The 25,665-nt window shown below is 43.0% G+C and overlaps 1 protein-coding gene across 1 annotated transcript in view; it reads right to left on the bottom strand.

Annotated features, from left to right (window-relative positions):
• Positions 1-25,665, bottom strand: part of SLF1 (SMC5-SMC6 complex localization factor 1) — a 1,376,372-nt gene that overhangs the window by 370,291 nt on the left and 980,416 nt on the right. Inside the window, exon 10 of the mRNA XM_044064135.1 lies at positions 17,756-17,893. Coding sequence (XP_043920070.1) covers positions 17,756-17,893 — 138 coding nt within the window. The remainder of the gene's footprint in view (positions 1-17,755; positions 17,894-25,665) is intronic.

Below are 25,665 nucleotides of genomic sequence, written 5' to 3' on the forward strand. Positions count from 1 at the left end.
CCTATGTGATCCATGTTAGTTCTGCATTTTTTCTGTATTTAAGTATGCAACTGAAGGTAAAAAAAAATTACTTTGTTTTACTTTCTCTACTTTTTTTATTACTTGTAAATAACATCACCGGTGTTAATGTGATAATGCTACATCTTGACAATTTTTTGTGCTGCTGTATCTTGACATACCGTTCTGTTGTTCTTCTCTGTTTACCTGTATTTTACTCATTTTTTGAAAAATTTGTACAAATACTAATTTGTATTTAACTTTTTTGGAGGAGTTTTTTCCTTGGGTCTCCACTGAAAATGGGTATGCGCTCAGTTGGACCAGCCTGGTTAAAATGTACAGATATAAATTACAGTCTACAGGATGACACTGTTGACAAGTTTCAAATTACAGGATGGACTGTACAACACAATTCAAGGATTAATTTTACTAAAACTGCAACCTTTAATATTTTATGAGATACCATTCAGAATAAATATCTTTAACAAAAAAATTCAGAATGTGCTAATTTTCTAGGTATTAAGCTACATCTAAAGCCATTTTCTCTTTATGTCACTAAACTGCTTATGGTGAGTATTGTTAGACTGGCAGATTTAAGCAAAGTGAAACAAATTATCAATAAAGATAAGACCTTTATATGAACTTTATTAGGAAAGTTCTATTAATGTGCATATTGGATTATTGTCTGATGGTTTACTCGGCATCTTCTGAAAATATACAGAGAAAATTTCAAACTATTTATTTACCATTTGATTCCAAGACTTATGACTAAGGTAAAATGTTCAGTTCATCCCTGTCATTTGTAAACTTTACAAAAGAACTATCATGATTAGCCAAACTAAAATATAAAATTATCTGTATATATTTTTTTATAAAGCAAAGTATCTAAAACTAATCTACAATTACTATCTTAACAGGATTTTAAATATACATTAACATGTTTACATTTATACTTACTTTAAGAAAACATTTTCATTATGAGTATCAACTACAAGTCCAAGACAGCAAGTGAGAGAGATTTACGAAGTCATGAGGTTCTGGTAAAACCATTAGATGACACATAGGCCATAGCCTGATACTGATCAGGTTATTCAAAGAAAGGGTGGAGAAAAACTGAGCTGAGGGACACTGCTGAGAGAAAGAAGTAACTCTCTGAAGAACTCAGTAATTCACTGGACAAGCCCTCTCTCTAATGAGGATGAGTGAAAAACAGCCATTGAAAATAGATCTATATTAGTAGATGAGGGCCACTGCAATGCTTGAACAGTTCTACCATAGCAACGTGTTGGAGTGGATGAGATATGCCTAGAAATATTAAACGTAATGGACATTGTTGGAGTGTTCTATATAACGTCTTTTTGATGTTTCAGTGAAGACAGACAATAGCTCTGGACTGGGAAAAATGGGATAGTAGTCCCTAATTTCAAAAAGGGGGGAAGAAAGTGCTCCAATAACACAGGGATCACATCCCTTGGCCTCCTAATGAAAATGACACTGCTCAATAGTTAAGCCCCTGACTCCGGGGGGGGGGGGGGCTCTATCCTGGCTATGGAACAATGAAGAAACTATTTTCCTTGCAGAGATATTGAGGGAGTCATGACAATTTGCCAGTAGTATTTACATGTGTTTTGTGGGGTTAGAGAAGGCATGAGACTGTGCAGCTCAGAATGTTTTGTATAAAACTATAAGTATACAGTCCCAGGAAAAATTGCTACATGCCACAAAGTCTCTGCATTTGAAGGGTACAATTTGTTTCAGCATTCTCTGTGTCAAGTCAAACACATTCACGGCAGGAGTAAGACACTGTAAAGGCTGTTCCATGTCTCCCCTCCAGTTTGAGATTTTCATATACAGGATATCAAGGTGCACCCAAAATGTGGCAAGTATTCAGTATGAAGATATGAAGATTGTATCTTTGCTTGAAAATTATATTTTACTCTCTGCCTCGAGTAGCAGGGATCACTAACGTGCATCAGGGTGTTTTGCTGACCAGTGCGAAGTGGTTGAGAAGAAAGTCTGCAACTCCATATAAGAGGTTAGCAGTTCTCTTCTACAAAAGATTGACTGCTCTCTGACTAAGGGGGGAGCAGTTACCTCAGGTGAAGGAATATAATTATCTGGGGATGATCTCTCTCATGACTGAGAAAACAGGAGAATAAAAGACTGATCAGTGCACTGGTGTCAGTACTGCAGGCATTGTATCAGATACTGCAGTAAGTCATAGTATATGCACAGTACTCATTGCTCAGTGGTAAGATCTCCACCTCACATTTCAGCAAACAGACTTCAGTTATAACTTTGTGTCACTGTCTGCATTGGATTTACACGTTTTCCCTTTCTTTGCATGGGTTTTCTCCAGATACTCCAGTTTCCTCTCACTTACCAAAAACACTGTATTTGAATGGCTACCTTTAGCTGTTGTACTGCTTTAGAAGCAATTTGTTTAGTGTGCTTAAAGAAACAGTATCATCTAATAGAATACCAAGACAGAGCTGTTGTTTGAGGAGCCCTTCATCTGGGGGTCAGTAATGCTGGGTGGTGAGACTTGTGTTAACCTTTCTGATTTGCTGTAAATCATACATCATATGGAGTTTATGCTTTTAATAATTACTTTATTTGTGGCAATCTGATCCGATATTGAAGAAAGGCCATTTTGTAAGACTGTATGTAATTCGTTTTGTGATTTATGGCATGCCAACATACATAACAATGTATAGGTATGGAAGGTATTTATGTAGATGCAGGCAGGAAACAAGACAGGACTTGGGGCATACCCCTAAGAAATTTCAGTTGTGATGATACCAGCATTTGGGTACATATCTATAGCAATAATACATTTTCTGTTTTATATGGATACAAAACCAATGATAACACCTCTGTTGAGAACCCATGGTCAGTTAATTCTTGCATTAATAAATTATGATAAGCAATTTCTATTTTTTATTACTTTTTGGTGATATCTGACTAGGGACCTGTTTTTTTTTTTTTTTTTGCCAGTATCAGAACAGTGGCCTGTTTTTGTTTTTGCTAACATCAAAATAGAAGCTGTTTTTTTTTTTTTAACCTACCAAGCATTATAAAATTATATTTTATCTGACAGACTATCCTGTAGTTAAACACAAAATGTTATTGTATGACATCATAACAGCATTTCGTGACAAGCACTGATTCAGCTTCCATAAAACCTATCAAGTGTGATTTACAATAATAAATACAATAAAAAATCAGGAAATTAAACTTCCTAGGAATCTTACCCTAAACAGTTTTTCAATGCTTATTGCAGTGCAGCTTTCACAAATGTGGCTATGCACTGCCTGCTTTTGTAAGCTTCAGCAAGAAGAGGGTACTATCACCTTCTGATAACAGTGTCACCACTGTAATGGGGTTATAGCAGGCATGCCACTTGTTAGGCAACACCACATAGGAATTGGAAGGTCACAAAGCTAAGATAGAGGGCACTATAGTATCAATAGAAGAAATAAATACAGAAGCCCAAACATAGTGAAGGATGATGGCCAGAATGGCCCATGGGGATACATGTCAGCAGAAAGACAGACAGAACACAGAAAATGAAAAAAAATGTCAGTATAAGAATAAATACGAATTCGCATAAACAGTGATGTAAAATGTTGGAACGCTAAAAGTGGCAGAGTAAAATGTTAACCATTTGAGATGGCAGGACCCATGGATATGCATATACGAAGTCTGAGATGCCATTTCTTGGAATATTCCCTTGTCTTCGAGGTAAGGCGATCTCAGGGTTGGTATATATAAATAGGTTTACTATTGAATTGTCGAACATCACTCGGTCGACTGTTGTATTGTCGAATGCATTAGGTCGGAAACGGAATTGTCGAAGACATTATAATCAATCGAGGAACGGTTTTACCATGGGTCGAGGTAGGTGTACAGTAGTTTTCCCTACTACAACCAACTTCCCTACCTCGACCCATGGTAAAATCGTTCCTCGAATGATTATAATGTCTTCGACAATTCCGTTTCCGACCTAATGCATTCGACAATACAACAGTCGACCGAGTGATGTTCGACAATTCAATAGTAAAACATATAAATCTAAAGGGTATGGGGGGTGTTTGCCCCCCTGCAAAAAAGTAGAAGAGTGACTTTCAAGATTTGCTCTTCTTCTATGATTTTGGTTTCTCTCTCTCTCTCTCTTTTTTTCCCCCTCCGCTTGTCAATCAGCATTTAAAGTGCCAACATTTCAACGGGAGCCATGTAAAATTGTAGAATATATCAGGGAGACTTCTGTGTGGCATATCCAGGGCGGAAATTCAAAAAAAGAAGTTATGTCTTACCATAATGTTCCATCGGTGTTGTAGATCTTTATTCATTCATTACTGTTAGGACTTCGGTTCCGTACTCAGAACCGACATGGCCGTTAGCAAGCTCGCGCCAGCCAAAAACTCTCAGCTAAGAGCTACCCACAATGCCCCTCTCATAGTCTCTTCAGATCGAGTTTGCCCACCATTATAGTATACAAGTAATAATAATGAAAGGAGGCTCTTTCTGTAAAAGTAAATCCTAAAGCCCACCAGAAGTCCAGGCAGGGGGAAGGAAGGCGGGAAGTAATGAATGAATAAAGATCTACAACACAGATGGAAAGTTATGGTAAGACATAACTTCTTTATCTGATGTTGTAAATCTTTATTCATTCCTTACTGTTAGGACAGAGTCCCCAGCTACACGAGTCCTGGGTGGCCCTAAGGAAGGACATTCCTGAACACCATAGAACCAAAAGATGCTCATCCCCTGGAGGCCAGATCCAATTTGTAATGAGTGCTAAAGGTATGAGGTCTTGCCCAAGTGGCTGCTGTGCAGATATCATCCATAGAGGCTCTGGAATGAAAAGCTACTGAAGGAGCCATCGATCTAGTAGAGTGAGCCTTTATTTTGGAAGGTAAGGACACTTTGTTCTGATGGTAGATGAAAGTAATGGCGTTTCTGAGCCAAGAGGATAAAGTCATTTTGGAAACAGGCTTACCCAATCTGGGTCCTGCAAAGGCCACAAACTGATCCATTTTTCTGAAAGATTTAGTTTTGTCCAAGTAGAAACGAAGTTGCCTATGAACATCGAGGGTATGCAGAAAGTATTCCCCTCTATCTGAATGGTGGGGAAAAAAAACAGTAGATCAATAGATTGGTTAATGGAAAAAAAAAAACAGAAATGACCTTGGGTAAAAAGGAAGGGTCAGTACGTAGAGAAACTCTTTCCCTATGAAAAATCAAGTATGGTCTCTTGACATAGGCCTGCAACTCAAGATACTCTTCTCGCTGAGGTACGGGCTACTAGAAGCAGAGTTTTCCAAGACAAAAATTTGATGTCAAAGGAATCAGAAGGCTTGAAGGGAGGAGTTGTTAATGACTGAAGCACCAAAGTCAAGTCCCATGGCTCTATTGGAGGCATGACAGGAGGTTTAACATGTAATACTCCTTTCATGAAGGCTTTGCACAGTCGGTGTGACATAACAGATGAATTGTCAATTCCATTGTGAAAGTTTGCAACAGCTGCTAAATGCACTGTAATTGTCGATGCTGAAGCTCCTGCATGCAACAGTGTAGTGAGGTATTGTAGGATTTTCTGAATAGGCATGGAAAAGAGGTCTACGTTATGTTCTTTGGCCCATCTCGAGAAACTAGTCCACTTACTGGAATACATTTTTCTGGTGGAAGGTTTGTGCGAAGCCAGAAGGATTTCGCGAACAGGGGATGAAATATCAGGTAGCCTGGCAATAATTGGAAGTGGAAAAACCAATCTGTGAGCTTGAGGCTGTGGAGATTGGGGTGAACTGGGATTGATCCAGGATCCACGGGCTGTGAATCAGGTGAGGCCATAGGAATGGGAACCAGACTTGATAGGGCCAGTAAGGGGCAATGAGGATCACTTTGCTTCTTAACCTTTGAGCTTTCTGTAGAAATTTCGGGATGAGGGGAAATGGGGGAAAGGCATACAGTAGACCTGGGGGCCAATCGTGCGTCAGAGCATCCCTCGGTGACTACACCTGAGGGGAGATCAGGGCAAAGTAGCTACTGCATTTGTTGTTTAGGGGTGAAGCAAACAGGTCGCAGCAAGGCCTGCCCCAGCGGTGGAAAATTTGAGCCGCTACTATCGGATTGAGGGACCACTCTCGTGAGACATCAAAATGTTCCTGCTCAGACTGTCTGTAATAAGACTGGGAACTCCCAGGAATGTGCACTGCTATGAAAAAGCAGCTGGAAGCCATTGCCCAATGCCAAATTCTCATGGCTTCCCGACAAAGGGGGTAAGACCTGGTTCTGCCTTGTTTGTTGATGTACCAGATGACGGGCATGCTGTCCGATTGAATTGCAATGGTCCCAGAAGGAAGGGATGTGTGGAGCGCTTGCAACGCCAAGAGAACTGCCCTCAATTCCAGAACATTTATGTGGAAATTGGCCTCCATGGGGGACCATGTGCCTTGGACCATCTTTCCATGGAAATGCCCCCCCCCCCCAACAGGGAAGCATCCGTGGTCACCGTGGCCCTGGGCTGTGGAAGACAGAATGGCTGACACCAAAGATTTGTTTCTGGCTTCATCCACCACAGCATTTCTTTCTTGCAAAGGTTTGTAAGGCGTATCATGTGGTCAAGTGGGTGGGTTAAGATCGACCATTGTGATGAAAGGAGATACTGTAATAGTCTCATGTGCAACCTAGCTAGGGGTACTAAGGTAATGGTTGCTGCCATACAGCCCAATAGCTGTAGTACAAGGTGTGTTGGTGCAAATGTCTGTGGAAGGAGGACTTGAATCTAGCTTCTTATTTTTGAAAGCCTGTGAGGAGGAAGGAAAGCTTGACAGAACATTGTGCCAAAGATCACTGCAATGAATTCTAGTGCTCTTGTTGGAGAAACGTGTGATTTGTCCATGTTGATCATGAAACCTAGACGAAGAGCAAGGCCTTGAGTGTAAGAGAGACTGGGAATGAGAAGACTCCTGGTCGTGACGGTAAGGAGCCAATCGTCTAGATATGGAAACACCTGGAATCCTTGTAGTCGGAGATGAGCTACTATGACTGCCATATATTTGGTGAACACTCTGGGGGCTGTCGAGAGACGAAAAGGCAGTACTCTGAACTGATAGTGATTGGCTCCCAGCCGGAAGCGAAGAAATCTCCGGGAGCATTTGTCCATCTTTATGTGGTAATACACGTCTTGGAGGTCTTTAGAGCACATCCAGTTGTCCTTCCCCAGAAAGGGGAGAATGGACTGTACCATGACCATCCGGAATTTTTGAGGTTTTATGAATTTGTTTAGCACGCTGAGATCCAGGATTGGTCTTCAGTCCACAGTCTTTTCTGGCACTAAAAAGAACCTCAAGTAAAACCCAGATCCTCTCTGATCTGGTGGGACTGGTTGGATTACTCTTTTTCTTAGCAGCTTTTTGATTCATAAGGCTGCAGCCTACTCTGACAGGGTGGAACATCGGGGATTCGTTTTACGGGTCTGGGAGTAAGGTCAAATGGGATAGGATAGCCTCTGGATATTATTCTCTGCACCCACGCATCCATTATGAGTTGCCAGGTCTGTAGGTGAAGAGAAAATTGACCCCCAACTGTTTCCAGAGGAAACCAATCGGGGTGCTGTTCAGGAGTGCTGGAAGGGTCGGCCTGAGAAGGAATCTCTAGCTCCCTGGTTCCGCGGACCCCCTCTGCCCCAAAAGTGGAGTCTTCTGGATGAGTTGCCCCCTCTGCCATGGGGGGCATTGCTCATCATGAGTGTCACGAAAAAATCTTTGGGACTTCTTGAACCACAATTTTCCTCCCCTCCAATTCCTGGAGTAGGATCTCTGGGAGGTGGAAAAACATATGCCCACAGCAGACAAGGTCTTTCCATCCTTCTCACTACGCGATAGTGTGCCTCTTACTTTGGGACCAAAAAGGGAAGATTCGTCAACAGGCACGTTGACGAAGAAAAATTTAAACTGGTCCGCAAAGTGACATAAACGCATCCAAGCATGCCATCTCATGACGATGCCTGATGTGGCTGCTCGAGCTGACCCCTCGGTAGTGGGAGAGATCAAGCGCATCGAGAAGTTTGAGATGGATTCCAGGGTAGCTAGCTGAGAAGCAGCAGTTATCACGCACCTCCTCAGGCAATACCCCCGCCAAAGAGGCAGACATTTCTGAGAATAGGTCTCTTTGGAGGTGAGTAAAGTGTGCCAGGTAATTCAGTGACCGAACGGCAAAGGTCGCTGAAGCATAGGCCTGCTTCCCCAGTCTGTCCATAACCTGAGACTCCCAGTTCGAGGGATGAACAGTGGAACTATCTTCCGCCAGTTCCCTCTTGGTGACCGTCACCACGACCATAGAATCAACTACCAGCTGTTTGAATCAGTTGGGTTGGTCTTCAGGAGTGGATAAAATTTTATCTGGCCAATGCAGGACAGGTTCTATGCTGTCCGGGGCCTTCCAGGCACGCTGCACAGTAAGTCTAATGAGCTCATCCGCAGGTGGGGTCACCCAGGAAGTAGTTGGTCGACCACGGAACGCTTGCAAGAACATAGATTCCTCAGAAGAAGGGTTGGAGGGCTTCCAGTCTCCCCTCTGCTGAGGATCTTGAGAATGTCTCCAAATGAGACATCTTCTGGGGGAGACCATGGGGACCCTTCTCCCTCACTGCAATCAGTGTCTTCGGGGGAATCAAGATGCTTCTTCTTGCAAAGTTTCTTCCGGGGTAAACCCCCAGTGGGATCTTCTGAGAACGACTCCAGAGAAAGGGTTCCCTTCAAGGGAAGGTCTTGCAGCTCCCATGCTTGAAATCCAAGAGCAGGGGGTTGGGACAGCTGCATGCTAGAGGAGGGCTCTGGTGTATATGCCAATGGTGCCAACTGTGAGCCTGTTGAAGCAAGGACCCTCTCCATCATCTGGGAGGCAGGCTCGCTTGAGGAGGGATGGGAGCCCGGAACGGAGAAGGACGACCTCGGAACTGGGGTCACACCTCGTCCCGAGGAGCCCATCTCCAGGTGAGGAGCTCCGAGAGGACCGGTAGCTGCCGGGAGAGTCATGGCCATAGATGGCGCCACCGAAAAAATAGGCGCCAAACTAGGTGCCATGGTAGAAACAGCCCAATCACTGCCCCAAGAGTGCATCAGTTCCAAAGGAGCCATTGCACCAAGAGTAATCAGTGCCAACAGGGAAGCCTCTGCTGTCGGAGCCAAGACAGAATGCACTGGGATGGCCATCAGTACTGAAGTCTGTGAGACCTGGGAGGAGGGCTGGAGGAGGATATACAGGTGAGTACACCGTGAGAGCTTCCGTTCTAAGAGGGAGGGAAGACCTAGTCAGGGTGGGTAATCCTCTAGCTGCCAAAAGCTAGTCCACAACCCCCACTACATCTTGTTCCGAAATACTCCTGGTGGATCTGAAGGAAGCTGCAGATTGAGATTCTGGTCGCTCAAGAAATGGACTAAATTGTTGTCCCAAAAAGTGGTCATAAGAGGGAAAATACCTGGTTCTGGGAAGGTGCTCGACCTTCGGAACTGATTGTGTCAATATCAGTAGAGCTGTGTAAGACATCGGCATCGTGGCCGGGGATGGTGCCGATGCAGGTACAGTGGTCGAAGCCTGCATCAAAAACAAGGCTGGCACCGAGGGGAATGGTGCTGAAGCTGGTACAGTGGTTGGAGTCTGAGTCAGAATTAAGGGCAGCACCGAGGGAGATGACAGGGACTCTGGTGCCGAAGCTGTATGCGCCGAAGGCATGGAAGAGGCCCGGTGTCGACTCGGTTCCAAGGAGAACGGGGATGTCAGAACTGAAAGACTCCATTTCTCCTTATGCTTTTTAACATCCTTATGCTTAGGAGGTGGTGAGACCTCCATCCCAGAAAGAGCCACCACAAAGGGGGATTTCAACATACCCTTAAAAATAAGTTTGTTCTTGCATTCAGCCAATGTACGGTCACTGAAGCTAGAACAAATGTCACAAGAAACGTTAATGTGGTCAACGCCTAAACACACCGGGTGTGACCATCAGAATTGGGCATTTTACATCCGCACTTTTCACATTACTTGAATCCAAGCTTGGCCTTATCCAACATAATAACACACTAATTCTAACCACACAATAAACAAACTACCAAACAAAAACATAAAGGGATAGTGAAAAACCGTTTTTTTTTTTTTTTTTTTGTACAGAAAGCTAGGAGAGAGTACCAACAATGTTACTAAGAAATATCAAAAGGTAAGAGAAGGGCCTACTAAGACAGAGATTAGTACCAACGATGGTATGAAGAACTACCAAGGTAGTGGGTAGGGTTTAGTCAGAAAATAAAAAAATAGAGACGAGAAATAACCTTGGACTAGAAAACCTGTCTAATAAACACTAAGAACTAAAAAAAAAAAACACACAAAAAAGCTACACTTAGTTGGAGAGAAAGCTTGGCATGTCTGACGAGGAAAGAGGCACATGAGATCTGAAGAAACTATGAAAGGGGCATTGGGGGTAGATCTTAACTGTATTTTTGGCTGGAGCGAGCTTGGTAGCAGCCATGCTGGTTCCGAGGATGGAACCGAAGTTCTAACAGTAAGGAATGAATAAAGATTTACAAGACCAGATGGAAGATTTTCAAGGCTGAAAAGTATTTTGGCAGCAAGATTTGGGCTGTCACAAAAAATTAAATGGGGCAGGACTTTCAGCTCTCAAACTTTTTGATACTGAGTGTACATGGGCACTACTTATCGCTCTCCTATCCCCACAAAATACATCCTAATTACACACAACTGAAAGCATAATTCTCAGATTTATCTCTGAAGCCAATATCAGGAAATATCACTGTATAACAATACCTAAAACTTAAAGGTTACCAGCACCGAGAGAACAGTGTTCTTTCTAAACACACTGACCTGCAATTAACCAAACAAAAACTACTGCTTTCCTTTAAAAAACACATTTCAAGCAAGAATCACAACACATTCTCTAAGAGGTGCAAAAAGTATTCACTTTCAAAGGTCACCACTTACCACTGCTACAAGTGGGAAAGCCTTTGCCATACAGGACCAGCCTCCTGGAACAACATTTCTCAACCAAATTAAGAACAGCAAAGTACAGTTTTGTACCTACCATAAATGTAGATGTTCGAGGATTCCATTGCTGCAGTCCTGACTATTGGGTATAGTCCGCGTCCCAGTCGGCCCGAATACCAGAGTATAAGGCTGACGTCGGTCAGGGCGCATTAGACTGACGTCAGTACGTCAGGGTACTAATGCGCATGACCGACGTCATATCCTCAGTCTTTTCTTGCCCCAGATGTCAGAAGACCCAAAAAGACAAGTCCCAAAACAACCTGCACCAAAAACATGTATAATATATACAACAATATATATATATATAAAAATATAAGCATGTAAACTCACCTACACAACCACCCCTAAACACAGAGGGAAGGAGGGAGGGTAAATTGGACTGCAGCAATGGAATCCTCGAACATCTACATTTATGGTAGGTACAAAACTGTACTATGTTCTTCGTCTTCCATTGCTGCAGTCCTGACTATTGGGTAGAATCCCAAAGCAGAGGTAAGGGAGGCTGGCAAATTATAAAGTAGTAGGAGCTGACAACATGCCTTGTAAAACAGCTGTGGCAAAACCAGCCCTAGTCTTAGAGTATATAGGAAGGTGATAATGCCTAGAGAAAGTATGCACTGAACTCCAAGTAGCTGCTTCCAGAATATCCTTAGTTGCCACCCCTTAGAAATGCTGTTGAAGTGGCAGTAGCCCTAGTGGAATGAGGCCTAATCCCAGCTGGAATCTCCTTGCCATGATGGGAATAACAAAATGCAATGCAAAAGCCAATCCACCTAGAAATAGTTTGTTTTGACACAGGCTTGCCCTGTGAACTCAAAGCAAAAGAAACAAGTAACTGCTGAGACTGCCTAAAATTCTTAGTCCTGCTCAAATAATAACGCAATTGCCTGTGTACATCTAAAGTGTGCAAAATCTTTTCCCCTTTATTTTGAGGATCTGCAAAAACGTAGGCAAATGAATAGTTTGGTTTAAAGCCACACTAGAAACCACCTTAGGCATAAAGGAAGGATTAGTACGTAATGATACCCTGTCCTTATGGAAAATCAAAAAGGGCTCTACTGCCATAAGGGCCTGCAACTCAGACACCCTTCTTGCAGAAGTAATAGCCAACAGAAAAGCAGTCTTCCATGACAAATATTTCAATTCAGCAGTAGCTGCAGGCTCAAAAGGTTGTAGAGTAAGTTTTTCCAACACAAAATTGAGATCCCAAGCAGGAGTAGGAGCTCTACGTGGGGGTCTTATATTCTTTGCCCCTCTAAGAAACTGCTTGAACAAAGGATGCGAAAACAAAGGTGGGTCACAATCATAGTGAGCTGAAATTGCTGCAGCATGAATCTTTATGGAAGAGAAGGACAAACCTTTGTCCAATAATTCAGTAAGATATTGAAGAGCCACACTCAAATTAGGCTCTGAAATCTCCAAATTCTTTGCTGTACTCCAAAATAAAAATCTCTTCCATTTTTCTGCGTACACTCTCCTAGTACTAGGCCTTCTAGCTTCCATAATCACATTTAAAACTTGTTGAGGAAGTTGAGACCTGCTGTGTTTCAACACAGAATATGCCAGGCTGTTAGATGAAGAGAGTGAAGCTTGACATTGAACAGATGACCGTCCTTCTGAGATAACAGATGAGGAATCAGAGGTAAAGGCCATGGAGGCTTCTTTACCAGACTCCGTAGTAGTGGGTACCAGTGTTGCCGAGGCCAATCTGGAGCTATCAAAATCATCCTTGGCCTGTCTTGTCTGACCTTTAATAGTACCTTTGGAAGAAGAGGTAGAGGTGGAAAGGCATACACATGAAGGTTTTTCCAACTGAAAGACAGAGCATCCACTTTCCAAGCTGTGTGATGAAACCCCTTTGTGCAATACTTTGGCAGCTGGTGGTTTAGTGGAGAAGCGAACAGATCTATGTCTGGAGTTCCCCATGACACTGTCAGTTTCTGAAATACATGAAGATCCAGTTTCCACTCGTGGGGATCCATGATTTGTCTGCTTAACACATCTGCTAAGGAGTTCTGTGCTCCTGGCAGAAACCTTGCCTGAAGAGTTAGTTGCAAGCTTAGCGCAGTCTCCCATAAAATCATTGCTTGCCTGCATAGAGGATAAGAATGTGTTCCCCCTTGCTTGTTGATGTACCACATGACAGTTGTGTTGTCTGTTAGAATCAACACCTGCCCTGGAAGAAGTAACTCCTTGAAAGCCATTAATGCAAACTGGACTGCTAACATCTCCTTCATGTTGATATGTAGATGCTGTAGTCTGGCAGGCCACTTGTCTTGTATCCACTTTCCATTTAGATGAGCTCCCAAGCAATGTCCGAGGCATCTGTCGTTAGAATCTGACTTGCCTCTGGCCGGGTCACAGAGAGTCCCTTGTTTAGGTGACATTCCTGAGCCCACCACAAAAATTCCTTTTGAATGCAAGGTATTATTTGAATGACAGTGTCCAAATCCTGGCAGTGCTGTGTCCATACATTTTGAGATACCATTGTAGCTTCCTCATATGCAGTTTGGCATTGGGAAGCACCAGAATACAAGATGCCATGAACCCTAATGCTTGAAGGACTGTCCTTGCAGTCAGCACGGACTGATGAGATAGTTGATGGAAGTAAAGTGACAGACTCTTTTGTTTGTCCGGGGTTAAAAGGCCATCTGGGCTGCTGTATTCAGTCTTACACCCAGAAAGCACATGTCTTGAGAGGGTACTAGACTGGACTTTATTTCGTTCACAGAATACCCTAGGCATCTTAGCACTGCTATAACATATTCCAGATGCTGTAGAAGGTCTTCCTTTTCTTGAGCCAGAATCAGGCAGTCGTCCAAGTAAGGATAGATTTGAATTCCTTGAAGCCTGAAGTAAGCTATCACTGGAGCCAGAACCTTTGTGAATACTCTGGGCAGTAGATAAGCCAAAGGGCAATGCAGAGAACTGATAATGAGAATTTCCAGCTCGAAACCGCAGATACTTTCTGCAACTTAGCCTTATAGGCACATGAAGGTAAGCTTCCTTGAGATCTAAAGTTACCATCCAGTGATCTTTGCCCAGCAGAGGTAAAAGCTGTTGTAACGTCAACATCTTGAACTTGGGAATGTCCAAAAACGTGTTGAGGAGAGATAAATCCAAAATTGGTCTCCACGTGTTCCCCTTCTTTGGTACAAGGAACAGGCGAGAATAAAATCCTAGGCCCCTCTCTGACACAGGGACTGGCTGAATGGCCCCTATGTGAAGTAACTGTAAAACTTGCTTGTGAGCCTCTTTTCTTTGTAGAGGAGGAACGTCTGGCATGCCTTTGAAAGGGGGCATTGTATGGAAATAAAATCTGTAACCGTGGTGAATGATATCCAACACCCATTTGTCTTGAGTAATTAAATCCCAATTTTCTTTGAAAAGAGACAGTCTTCCCCCCAAAGGAGCTGCCAGACGTGAATCTGCTGGCAGCTGAAAAAACAGGTCATTGGGTCTGTTTACGAAAGGACTGACCCCTGCCCTCACCAGAAGTCTGAGCAGGTGAACTCCCTGTTCTAGGCCTAAAAGAACTTTGAGCCCTGCCCCTACCATGTCTAGACCTACCCCTAGACTGAGAATCATAAGCAGGATATGTCCACCCCTTAGCAGGCCAATTTCTACTAAACTTCGGTGGCTGCACCTGCAAAAAAACTTTAACAGTTTGCATAGACTTAGCTTTGTCCTCCATTTTCTTTAAAACAGCTTCCACAGGCGAACCAAACAACACATCAGACTGTAAAGGAGCATCCAAAATCCTTGTCTTAACATGCTCAGCTAAATTCTGATCCTTCAACCAGGCATGCCTGCGAAGAACAGAGCTGGTAGCAGCCACCCTCGAGGAGGCCTGTACAGCATCAAAACCACATTGCAAAGAATGCTTACCCACTTGTTCAGACACATGAACCAAATCCAGCAACTCTTTACACTCAATACCTTCCGCCAAAGCATCCACCTTAGATTTCAATTGTGAAAGAAGGTAATTCTGATATTTTAACATGTGAAACTGACAATTCAAAGCTCTCATGGCTAGAGTGGAAGAAGTATACACTTTCTTTCCCCACCTATCCAAAGCCCTCGCCTCTTTATCAGTGGGGACAGGATTTTTAACCACAGAAGCTTTTACACCCCTGGGAAATAGTTTCTGGGTCCGCCCTAGGACTCTTAAACAAATATTTATGAGCTTCGGGCACCCTATAATACCTATCAGGCTTAACAGGAGCAGGAGGCAAAGAGTCAGGGTTCAGGGAAGCCTCTGCAAAAACATCTTCCACCACATTCAACACAGGAGGAATAGCTAAAGGCCTATGCTGGGGTAAAAACAAGAACTCCCTAAGCCTTTTCCTGGAGTCAGAGTAATCCTGGCCTTCCCATTTAAAGTGCTCCCTCATGGAATGCAAAGTCTCTGAAAATGAGAAATCCTCAGGTGGAGACGCTGTCGGAGTGGAATCATCCACATCAGAATCAGAATAGGTAGGATACTCCTGCTATCTTAAGCATATGTTTCTTAGGTACAGAACCTGAAATGGTAGGAGAAGCCCCCACTGAAGCTGAAGTAGGCCTACCTCTCATGGAAGTTTTGGCAACAGAAGGAGAGGCCCTAACAACCTTGGGAAGAGAGGGAAGAACAGTCACCTGAGAAGCCCCCTCAGCCTGGCCTACCTCCTGAGAAGGCACATCCTGTAAGAGTATAGTTTCTGCCTGGGACTCCATGGAAACTCCTGGCAAAACCTCCGGCTCCACTGAGCCTTCCAAAGAACCGACGTCCGGGACTGCCGGTTCCTCAACCCTAGGCTTCACTGTTTTATCCTTGCGCTTCTTGGAGGAAGCGGGCGTCGGAGCATCCGACGGCATTTTATAATTGCAACGCTTCCCAAACACTAACCTGGCACAGTCTAACCTCCTCTTAATAGTGCGTTTGTTAAACCTAGCACAAGAGCGGCAACCAACAACGTCGTGCTCAGGCCCTAAACAAGGTATACACAAGGTATGATAATCCCTATGAGGTATCTGTTTCCCACAAGAAATACAGTTATTCACTTTTTCTGACATCCGTAAAATACTGAGGCAAGAAAAAAACAAAATGTTCCCCAACGGGGTACTTAGCCAACTCTGTTTCGGTCTGAAACTCCGGTTTCGGAAATATTTCAGTACGCCAACCTGCACTCGCAAAACTGCTTCTGCATCGGACCATGCGGCAAAAAAGACTGAGGATATGACGTCGGTCATGCGCATTAGTACCCTGACGTACTGACGTCAGTCTAATGCGCCCTGACCGACGTCAGCCTTATACTCTGGTATTCGGGCCGACTGGGACGCGGACTATACCCAATAGTCAGGACTGCAGCAATGGAAGACGAAGAACATCAATGTATTACCTTTTTGAAAACAGCTCACAGTTCACTTAACAACAAAATAAATGCAACTGTTTTTACGGACACTGAATAAACTATACCAATTATACTTTAATGCATACGGACTGTACTCCAAAGCTAGCACCAGACTTCTGTAAATATTTGTTTTGATATTGTGGACATTGATCCAAATAGTAAATATTGTTAAGGTTTCATACCAAGTAAATACTGATTGATCTGCGACTAATACATAGCCTGCAAGCTGACCCAACAAATTATCATGTATGCATCTTCAGTCTATAGAAGAAATTATTCTTGAATGCTTATATTCTCTACAGACTGTTTACTCAGGAAACTGATAACAAGCAAACAGTGATAGAGCTGAGAAGTATCAGCTAACTATCAGTATCTGACTAAGTATCTTCTATAAATAAGTGCTTGACTTCCTTGTACACATCGTAAACAAATTTCCATTGTTAAGTTAACTTAAAAAGTGGAATACGGTTGTATAAAGATATGATTGCTATTGTTCTACATTGGTCAAAAGAATTAGCCTACTTTGCATGCATCAGTATTAACTGTTACCTGCCCTTTTTGCACACACCTAAGCTTTACATTATTTGCACTACTGCAGAGAAAACTACAGGCCTCATGGTAGTATTACCAACAACCTCCTTCTGTTTCTTACTGTCACAGCCATGTGGCTAGGGTCCATTAGATGAAAAGGCTCCCCAGATATGTTCACGACCTAATTAATGCATTTTAAACCGATAAACCAAACAGAATCAACTGGATGTTGTTACCTGCTGTTGTCGTACTAATTCTTTTAAGCTGTGAACTGCTGAATGAGTTGTTGCTAGGCATCCTATTGTTCCACAAAACCTAAATGGACCAACTTAAACTGAAATGGGCATTTGTCACATGTTTTATTATCAAACTGCTACAGAACAAGCATGGTCCAGTCCCAGGAGTACACTTTGCTTTTCACAACCACCTATTTATAAAATTTCCTCATATACCATGTACTATACACCTGATTTGCTTAGTGTCTTAATTTTTTTTTTAATCAAAAATAACACCATATCAGCTTCATTGGTGTTTAGCTAAGCTAAAAACAAAACAATTTTTTGAACATGCAAACATATGAAAAATGTACTAAAAATATGCCATTTTATAAGTTTAATTTATTCTGCTCTGGATTATCCCCAGTCAAATACACTAGTGTTCCCTTCTTGAGATATACATACCTAATCTCATGTTATGCATCCTTTTTAAACAATGACAACTGACAGTTCAAACTTTTCTAGAAATACATCTTTATTACCATGTGTATATATACTTACCTTCTATTTAAAACAGTGAATTCAAGTTCAAACAAATTGAGAAAAAATGTTAGCAAAGCCTTGAAAAATGTCTGCATTTGAATAATTTGTACATCTGCATCCATCAGATGACAGCAGTCTCCACCGAAAAGGCAGGCTCTGAAATGATAGATTTAAACTGAATGACATGTCCAAATAAAACAGTTTATAAGTATATTCCGTAAATAACATTTGGCACAATCTGTTTTGGTACTCGCATACATACATATTTCTCTTCCACAGACTCCATTTGCTAATATTAATTATACAGGAGTGAACTACAGAAGCATCATATATGCACTTAAATTTGAGAAGTTTTAATTACAGATTCTATGGAAAACAGTAAGTCATCATTAAAATAGTTTATCCAAAGCTAAAGATACGAGTTACATAAAGAGTATAAAACAAGTGGAATGAACCGTATATAAAATACTAATAAAAACCAACAACAATGGTTCAGGCGGCAACAGTCCAGGCAGCAACTTGAAAAAAGCCCTGCATTTGAGTCAGAGTGAAAGCACTTGTGGTGAATTTGGATTAAAAGGACTGTTTTACAACCATTTTCCTGTTGCCGCCTGGACCGTTGTTGTTGGTTTTTACATAAAGAGTACTACAACTACTACTACAGAGGAGAAAGACGAAAAGACAGTAGTAGGACTACTTGGATTTGAGGGCTTAGGAGAGGTATAAATGGTAACAATACCCGTTCCCCCCTCACCTCAACAACCAGAGAAAGAGTTTTATTCCATTAGGGTCCCACTCTATTGAAAAAGAATATTTGTGTAAAATCTTACCATAACCATAGAAGTCCTCCTCTTTCATATACTGCAGTATTCATACTGTGGGATTTCCAGCCCTCAGGCAATCTGACGTCTGATCCTATACAAAAGCTTAAGCCTGGCTGCTGCAGTTGCATGGGACATCACACGTAGGGCCATAAACCAGGGACTATAAATGTGACGTCTGCATGCACAGACCTCAGAACTTAAAGCCCAGATAAGTGTATATAAGCACAAGGAGAAGCTGAAGAGCAAATGTACCTACAGAGCTGAACAGAATAACTTGTAGGGAGACGATATACAGGTGTAGACCAAGCATCCATAAAAAGTGAGAAGGGAGAATGGAGGGAGGGAAGGAATACTGCAACATGAAAGAAAAGGACATCTATCGTTCTTCTTGTTCTTCTTTCAGCTTTTCCCGGTTAGGGGTCGCCACAGTGGAACTCCAGTCTGCTAATGATTGGCAGTAGATTTTTATTACGGTGCCGAGGTGCCAGCTCGATGTCCAACCTTCAACGAAGGCACGCCCATTCACGCATGTCTTTCGAATGTCACTCGACCATGGGCAGGACATGCAGACTCCACACAGAAGGCACTCCAGTCGAGAATTGAACAAGAGAACCTCTTGCTGTGAGGCAACAATGCTACCACTGCACCACCGCGGCTTAAAAGGACATCTATGGTTATGGTACAATTTTACACAACTACTCTATGTCCTTCTATTCCTATATTGCAGTATTCATACCGTGGGAGAGTACCACAGCTTAGGAAGAGTGATGGGTGGGGGCACAGGTAGAGAATTCTAAGAATCTCTGTAGGACTGCCCTGGCAAATCCTGCTCTGGCCCTGGAGACTTGGTCTAGTTTGTAGTGCTTAGTGAGAGTGTGAACTGTCGACCAGGTAGCAGCTTCCATGATGGAGGCTGTGTCCAGCCCTTTGAGGAAGGCTTTAGAGGTAGCCATTCCTCTAGTGGAATGAGCCCTAACCCCTAGGGTCAACAGTTTGTCATGGTGAGAGTAGCAGAAGAGAATGGATTTCCTAATCCAGGCAGAAATGGTTTGTTTGGAGACTGCCTTACCCAGAGCCCTGGGGTGGAAGGAGATGAAGAGTTGATCAGACTTTCTGAAATATTTACTTTTTTCCAAGTAGAATCTTAGTTGCCTGTGCACATCCAAAGAATGAAGGATCCTCTCTGCATTGTTAGATGGAGAGGGAAAGAATGTTAGTAGATGAATGGACTGGTTAAGAGATAGATCATTCACCACTTTGGGCATGAAGGAAGGGTTAGTGTGTAATGTCACCGTGTCCTTGTGGAAGGTGGTGTAAGGAGGACAGGCCATTAGGGCCTGCAGTTCGGACACTCTTCTTGCGGAGGCGATGGCCATTAGGAGAATTGTTTTCCATGTGCACATTTGCAGGGAAGCTGTGCTTGCTGGCTCAAAGGAAGGTAGGGTTAGTTTTTCTAGTATGAAGTTGAGGTCCCAGGGGGGGAGGAATGGGTTTCCCTGGTGGTCTGATATGCAAGACTCCTCTCAGGAAAAGTTTTAACATCCAGTCTGGAGAGCAGAGGTGGCTGTAAAGGCAAGCAGGCTGAAATGGCAGAAAGGTGGACTTTCAGAGATGAATATGCTAGTCCTTCCTTAATGAGCTCACATACATAACTAAGGACCCAAGAGGAACCTGCTTGAAAAGGGTCCCTGTCCTTGAGCACACACCAATTTGAGAATCTATGCCATTTGGACAAATACTTTTGTTCTGGTACATGGTCTCCTGGCCTCCCTCAGGACTGAGAGCACATCTTCTGAGTACAGTTGTCTGAAAGGGATCAGAAGTTGATCACCCAAAGGGTCACATGCAGTAAAGGCACCTGAGGGTGAATGAGAGATCCCTTTTGTTGGTTGAGTAGGTCCACCTTGTGGGGTAACTTGTGGTGACTGCTCTTGATTTGGAGGTGAAGAAGGGGGAACCAGTGTTGCCTTGGCCAACAGGGAGTCACCAGCAAGATTTTTGGTTGGTCCTTGCTGATCTTCAGTAGGATCTGGTGTATTAGAGAGAAGGGGGGGAACATTCCTTTCCATGGACATTTGAAGGCATTCACTCTCCATGCTTGTGGACTGTGATCCCTGGATCAAAATCTCTTTAACTGTCTGTTCTGGGGGGAGGCAAACAGATCCACTTGAGTTGTGCCCCACTAGTGGGCAATGCCTAAGAAGATTTCCCTGTGCAACATCCATTAGTGCTGAGGGAAGGATGTTCTGCTGAGCAAGTCTGCTTGTTTGTTTTCCTGAGAGGGGGGATATAAGAGGCCTTATGAAAGAGGTTGTGTCTGGCTGCTATTTCTCAGATTTGCAGAGTTATCTGGCATAACTGGTACACCTTTGTCCTTCCTTGCTTGTTAAGGTACCACATGACATTTGTGTTGTCTGTCACAATGTATAGCAGGCCTGGTTGCAATACTGGAAGGAAAATTTTGAGAGCCAGTAATACTGCTGTCATTTCCCTAACATTGATGTGTTGCTTTTGAAGTGCAGGGTCCCAACGCTGTTGTACCCTGAAGCCCTGGAACTCTGCTCACCACCCTAAATCAAATGCATCTGTGTGCATGGTTTGAGTGATGGGGAGTAGTTGGGTGGATACCCTGGTTCTGTGAAATCTGCTGAATCCACCACTTTAGTTCTGTTTTTAGGCAGGGCAGGAGAGGAATAAGTTTGTCTAATGAATGTTGGCTCTGAGACCATACATAAATACCATTGGAATTTTCTCATGTGCATACTGGCTAATGGAAGCATGGGAACGGTTGCTGCCATGAGAACTAGGACTTGCAGAAATAGTCTTGCAGAGATGTGATTTCGTAAGGAGGCCTTGAAAATGGTTGGAGAGAGATTATACTTTGTCCAGTGGGAGAAAGGATCTCATTAATTCTGCAGCCTAGGAAAACTCTGTCCTGCTGAGGAAGAAGTGAGGACTTCTGGTGGTTGATAGTGAAGTCCAACTTGTGGAGGACAGACACTGTAAATGTGAAATGGTTTTGCAGGGTGGATTCTGATTCTGCCAGAATAAGAATGTCGTCCAGGTAAGAGTAGATTTGGAGTTCACTGGTTCTGCAATAGGCAATGTCTGGTTCCAGGCACTTTGTAAATACTCTGGGAGCAGTAGACGAGCCAAAGGGCAAGGCTGTAAATTGAAAGTGTGAAGAATGTCCAGTGAAGCACAGAAACCTCCTGTGGGAGGGTCTGATAGGGATGTGCAGGTAGACATCCTTCAGATCCAGGGTGACCATGAAGGCCTTGGGTGGAATGAGGGGTAGTAAGGTTTGTAGGGAAAGCATCCTGAAGGTTGGTACCTTTAGGAACAGGTTTGGATAGGATAAGTCCAGGATTGTCCTCCAATGGCCATCCTTTCTGGGGACTAGGAAAAGGCAGTAACAGAAGCCTTTTCCTTCCTGTCCTGGGGGAACTGGTTCTATAGTTCCTAGAGTCAGGAGTTCTTCAGTATGGGAGGGAATAGATGTAGCTGGTTTCTTGGAAGGAAGGGAATTCTTTTTGGCCTTGGGTTTTCCTTCCAAGATAGAAAATATCCTTCTTGGATGATGGAGAGCACCCATGTATCCAAGGTAATTGTTTTCCAGACGGGGAGGCATTGGGTAAGGCGGGCGGACAGAGGGTCTGATTTAGGCAGTCACACTGAAGTGGGACCTCCTCGGTCAGGAAAGGGCTGCTTGGCAGGTCCATGGGAATTAGGAGGTCTGGAGTAAGGTGATCTCTTGGACCCTTTACAAGTTCTAGAGAAGGAAGGATGAGATGCAGACAGAGTTCTTCTTACAAAAGAAGTCTTAGCAGGGTAGTTCCTGTAGTATCTGGGGAAGGGTGACACCAGTAACTGCTTGATGTCTTGAAGTTCATTACTTTTTTCTTGGAGATTTTTGAAAAATTCTGCTGAATTTTTATTAAATAACAGATTGTGGTCTAGAGGAGCATCTGTTATTTTGGATTTAAAGTCCTCTGCAAGAGGCTGGAGGCGTAGCCAGGAATACCTATGTAAGACAGATGCAGAAGACCTGGCTGATGCTTCTGTTGCATCATAATTGCACTTAATCAAGTATCTGGCTACATGAGTAGCTAAAGACAGTTTAGATCCAATGTTATATTTTGTGGGGCAGTCAGGAGTAGAAGCTAGCATATTTTACCATGTGTGTTTGGTAATTTATAGCCCTAAAGGAAAAGATTCATAGGTTCATACTAGGCTATCTGCCCTAGGGCATTTATAAGCCTAGCCAGAGTATGTTTGGCTTTCGTCACCCATTTTAAATTAATTTTGCTATGCCCTTTTTTGAGGTTAGTATACTGTGCCTCTGTCTAACAGTGACACAGAAGTGATACCCGGGGTAAACCTACGATCTCCCATCCACTCATCAAGATTCCTCTTGAACAGAGTCAATGAGGGACTCTGCCTAACCTGGACTGGGATTTTATTCCAGAGTGAAGGGAGCCTCTGAGTTATGAATCTGTCCCTCCAGCATGTTCTATTTATTTCAGTGCTGAGGTTCAAGTCTCTCGAGCACGTAGCTCGATGGGATTTGGATTTTCTGAGGTGCGGCATGTCCTCCAAAGGAGGTATATACTTTTTTACCCATTCTGTCCGTGGTCTTGCTGTCCTTGTCAGTGGGCAAAATGGAAGCATAAGGTAATTGCCTGGATTGTCTGTCAGGAGACACAGCAATGACTGCAGGGTCAGCCATGGAAGGTTTCACTAGAAACTTCTGTTCATCTGGCACTTTATAAAAATCGTTTAGACCTTTTAGGGGCAGGTGGTTAAGAATCTGGGTTATTGGAGGCTACACTAAAGGCATCTAGAAAGACTGGTAGTACTGGTAGTAGCTGAGGGGGAGGGGGATTCTAACTGTAGAAGCTCAAAATATCTTTTCTGGGTATGTGTCATCAAGGTAGTATCCCACTTGAAGTACTCTTTCATTTTTGTGATAGTTTCCCTAAAGGAAATATCCTCTGGAGGGGAATCACCCTCAACAGAGTCTTCATCTGGGGAGCAATAGTCCACAGGAGAAGCAATTTGAGACACAAAAGAAACAGATTCCTCAGAAGAGGAGTCGTATTGTTTAGGTGGTTCTTCTCCCTGCTGAGTAGTGATTAAAGGGAGGGAAGAAGCAGAGGCTGGCCTAGGGCTCAGCAATGGAATATGTCTGTAGGAGCAGGGTCTGTAGGCCTAAGGGCCATAAAGGCTCGCAGTACGGAATTGGTGAAGGTTTGCCAATCTGGACTAGCTTGAGGCATACAGCTCAAGTGCTTATTTTTTTTGTTTTTTTCTTAATTGGTGTTGGCTTGGGAGTTGGCCTAGTAACCGTGGTCTGGGCTAGAACAGAAGGGATCTCGGTCGGCTGACCAAGTACTGGTTCCACCTCAACGTCGGTTGAGACCGGCGTCTGGGTTGGCTCTGTTGATGTGCTCACCGTAGCTGCAATAACAGCCTCTTCCAGAGGATCCGTCGCCCCTAAATCGGTAGTCAGCGGGGTACCCGATGGCAGAGTGGCAACAGGAGTAGGCCTGGAAACTTTGGCCTTCTTCCTCGGTTGTTCAGCTAGGGTGGCCTACTCAGGATCCATTCTGCAAGCAAGGCGTTTCAACTTCTGATTCTCAAGATACAAGTTTAAAGTTGCCAAACGGCTGCGTAGGGTTTTTGGTATGAATGACTGACAAATGGAGCAGGCCTTAAGGTCGTGCTCCTCACCTAAGCAAAACACGCACTTGTCGTGTGAATCCTTATGCGGTATCTGATGCCCGCAATTACATTTGCTCTTTTTCAGACATAAGCTAAATAGCTGAACAAAACCTACAGCAACCAAGCTCAGGTAATAAGGAAAAACGAAACCCCCAATGGGGTACTTACCTTATTTTAAGTTTTCGGACTAAGGAACGGAACGGTTGAAGTGTACGTCATCTGAAGCTGAAAAGTTCTGAGGTCTGTGTGTGCAGACATCACATTTATAGCCCCTGATTTATGGCCCTACATGTGGCATTCCACGCACTTGCAGCAGCAAGGCTTAAGCTTTTGTATAGGAGCCGGCGCCAGATCGCCTGAGGGCTGGAAATCCCACAGTATGAATACTGCAACATGGAAATAGAAGGACAGTGTCCCATTCTTGCTGTGATTACACCACTTAGTAAGAACCTATCGCTTAGTTGTACTGTATTCAAAGCAACTACCCTTTACAGTAATTCCACAGGGGAAAAAAAGTCAGTTTTAAAATGTGTGCCTACCACACATACACACTAACATATAAGTATGTCCCATGCCCATCAGTGCAATTTTATCACTGTCATAATTAGCCATGCTGCCTGTTGTATGCTACATAATACCTGTCTACTATACCATGAGGTACATTCATTTTCGGTCTTAAGAATTCCATGCACTGAAAGATCGGTCACACATTCATCTTTTTGAATTATTTTTAGCAAACAACCATGGTAAATAACAGAGTCATAATAATTCATCAAAACAACTTTAAGTATGAAGAAACACTGATTAATTCATTACATCAGAGTGACGCCTTCAGGTGCATTTGCAGTTAACTCCTACTGACGCCTCTAGGTGTTAAATATTGTTTATTCATATTTGCATCAATAATTCCAAGACCATGCTATGTACAAGGTTTTAAATGATTTCATCTTAAAGCTTACACAATGGCAAGCTCAACTGCATTAATATTTGACATCTGTCTAGAGCATATAAATATATATTAACTGTTGTTTTTATGATATTAATTTATATAGATATAATTTTCACATTTTTCTAAATATCTCAAACTGTACAACACAGAACTCCTTAGCCTCATATGAAGGCTTTCAGCTAGATGAATGAAATGCTACTGACTGTATGTGAGTAACATGAGTGGTTGCTGAGATATTGTAAGTTATTTACAAAATATTATAAATTTAATAGTTACCGTGTTTACTGTAACTTATAAAATTCAGTTTAAGATCTAGAACCTAAAGAATACTACCACTATAAAAATAGTTTGTGCTGAAGAGTTTGCCATTTATACTTCTGTCATAACCCTTATAGTTCCAGAGATATGAACCTTTGTTTGAAATGTGATGA

The sequence above is a fragment of the Protopterus annectens genome, chromosome 2.part2 (assembly GCF_019279795.1).
Source record: "Protopterus annectens isolate FY-2018-M chromosome 2.part2, PAN1.0, whole genome shotgun sequence".
Classification (NCBI taxonomy): Eukaryota; Metazoa; Chordata; order Ceratodontiformes; family Protopteridae; genus Protopterus; species Protopterus annectens.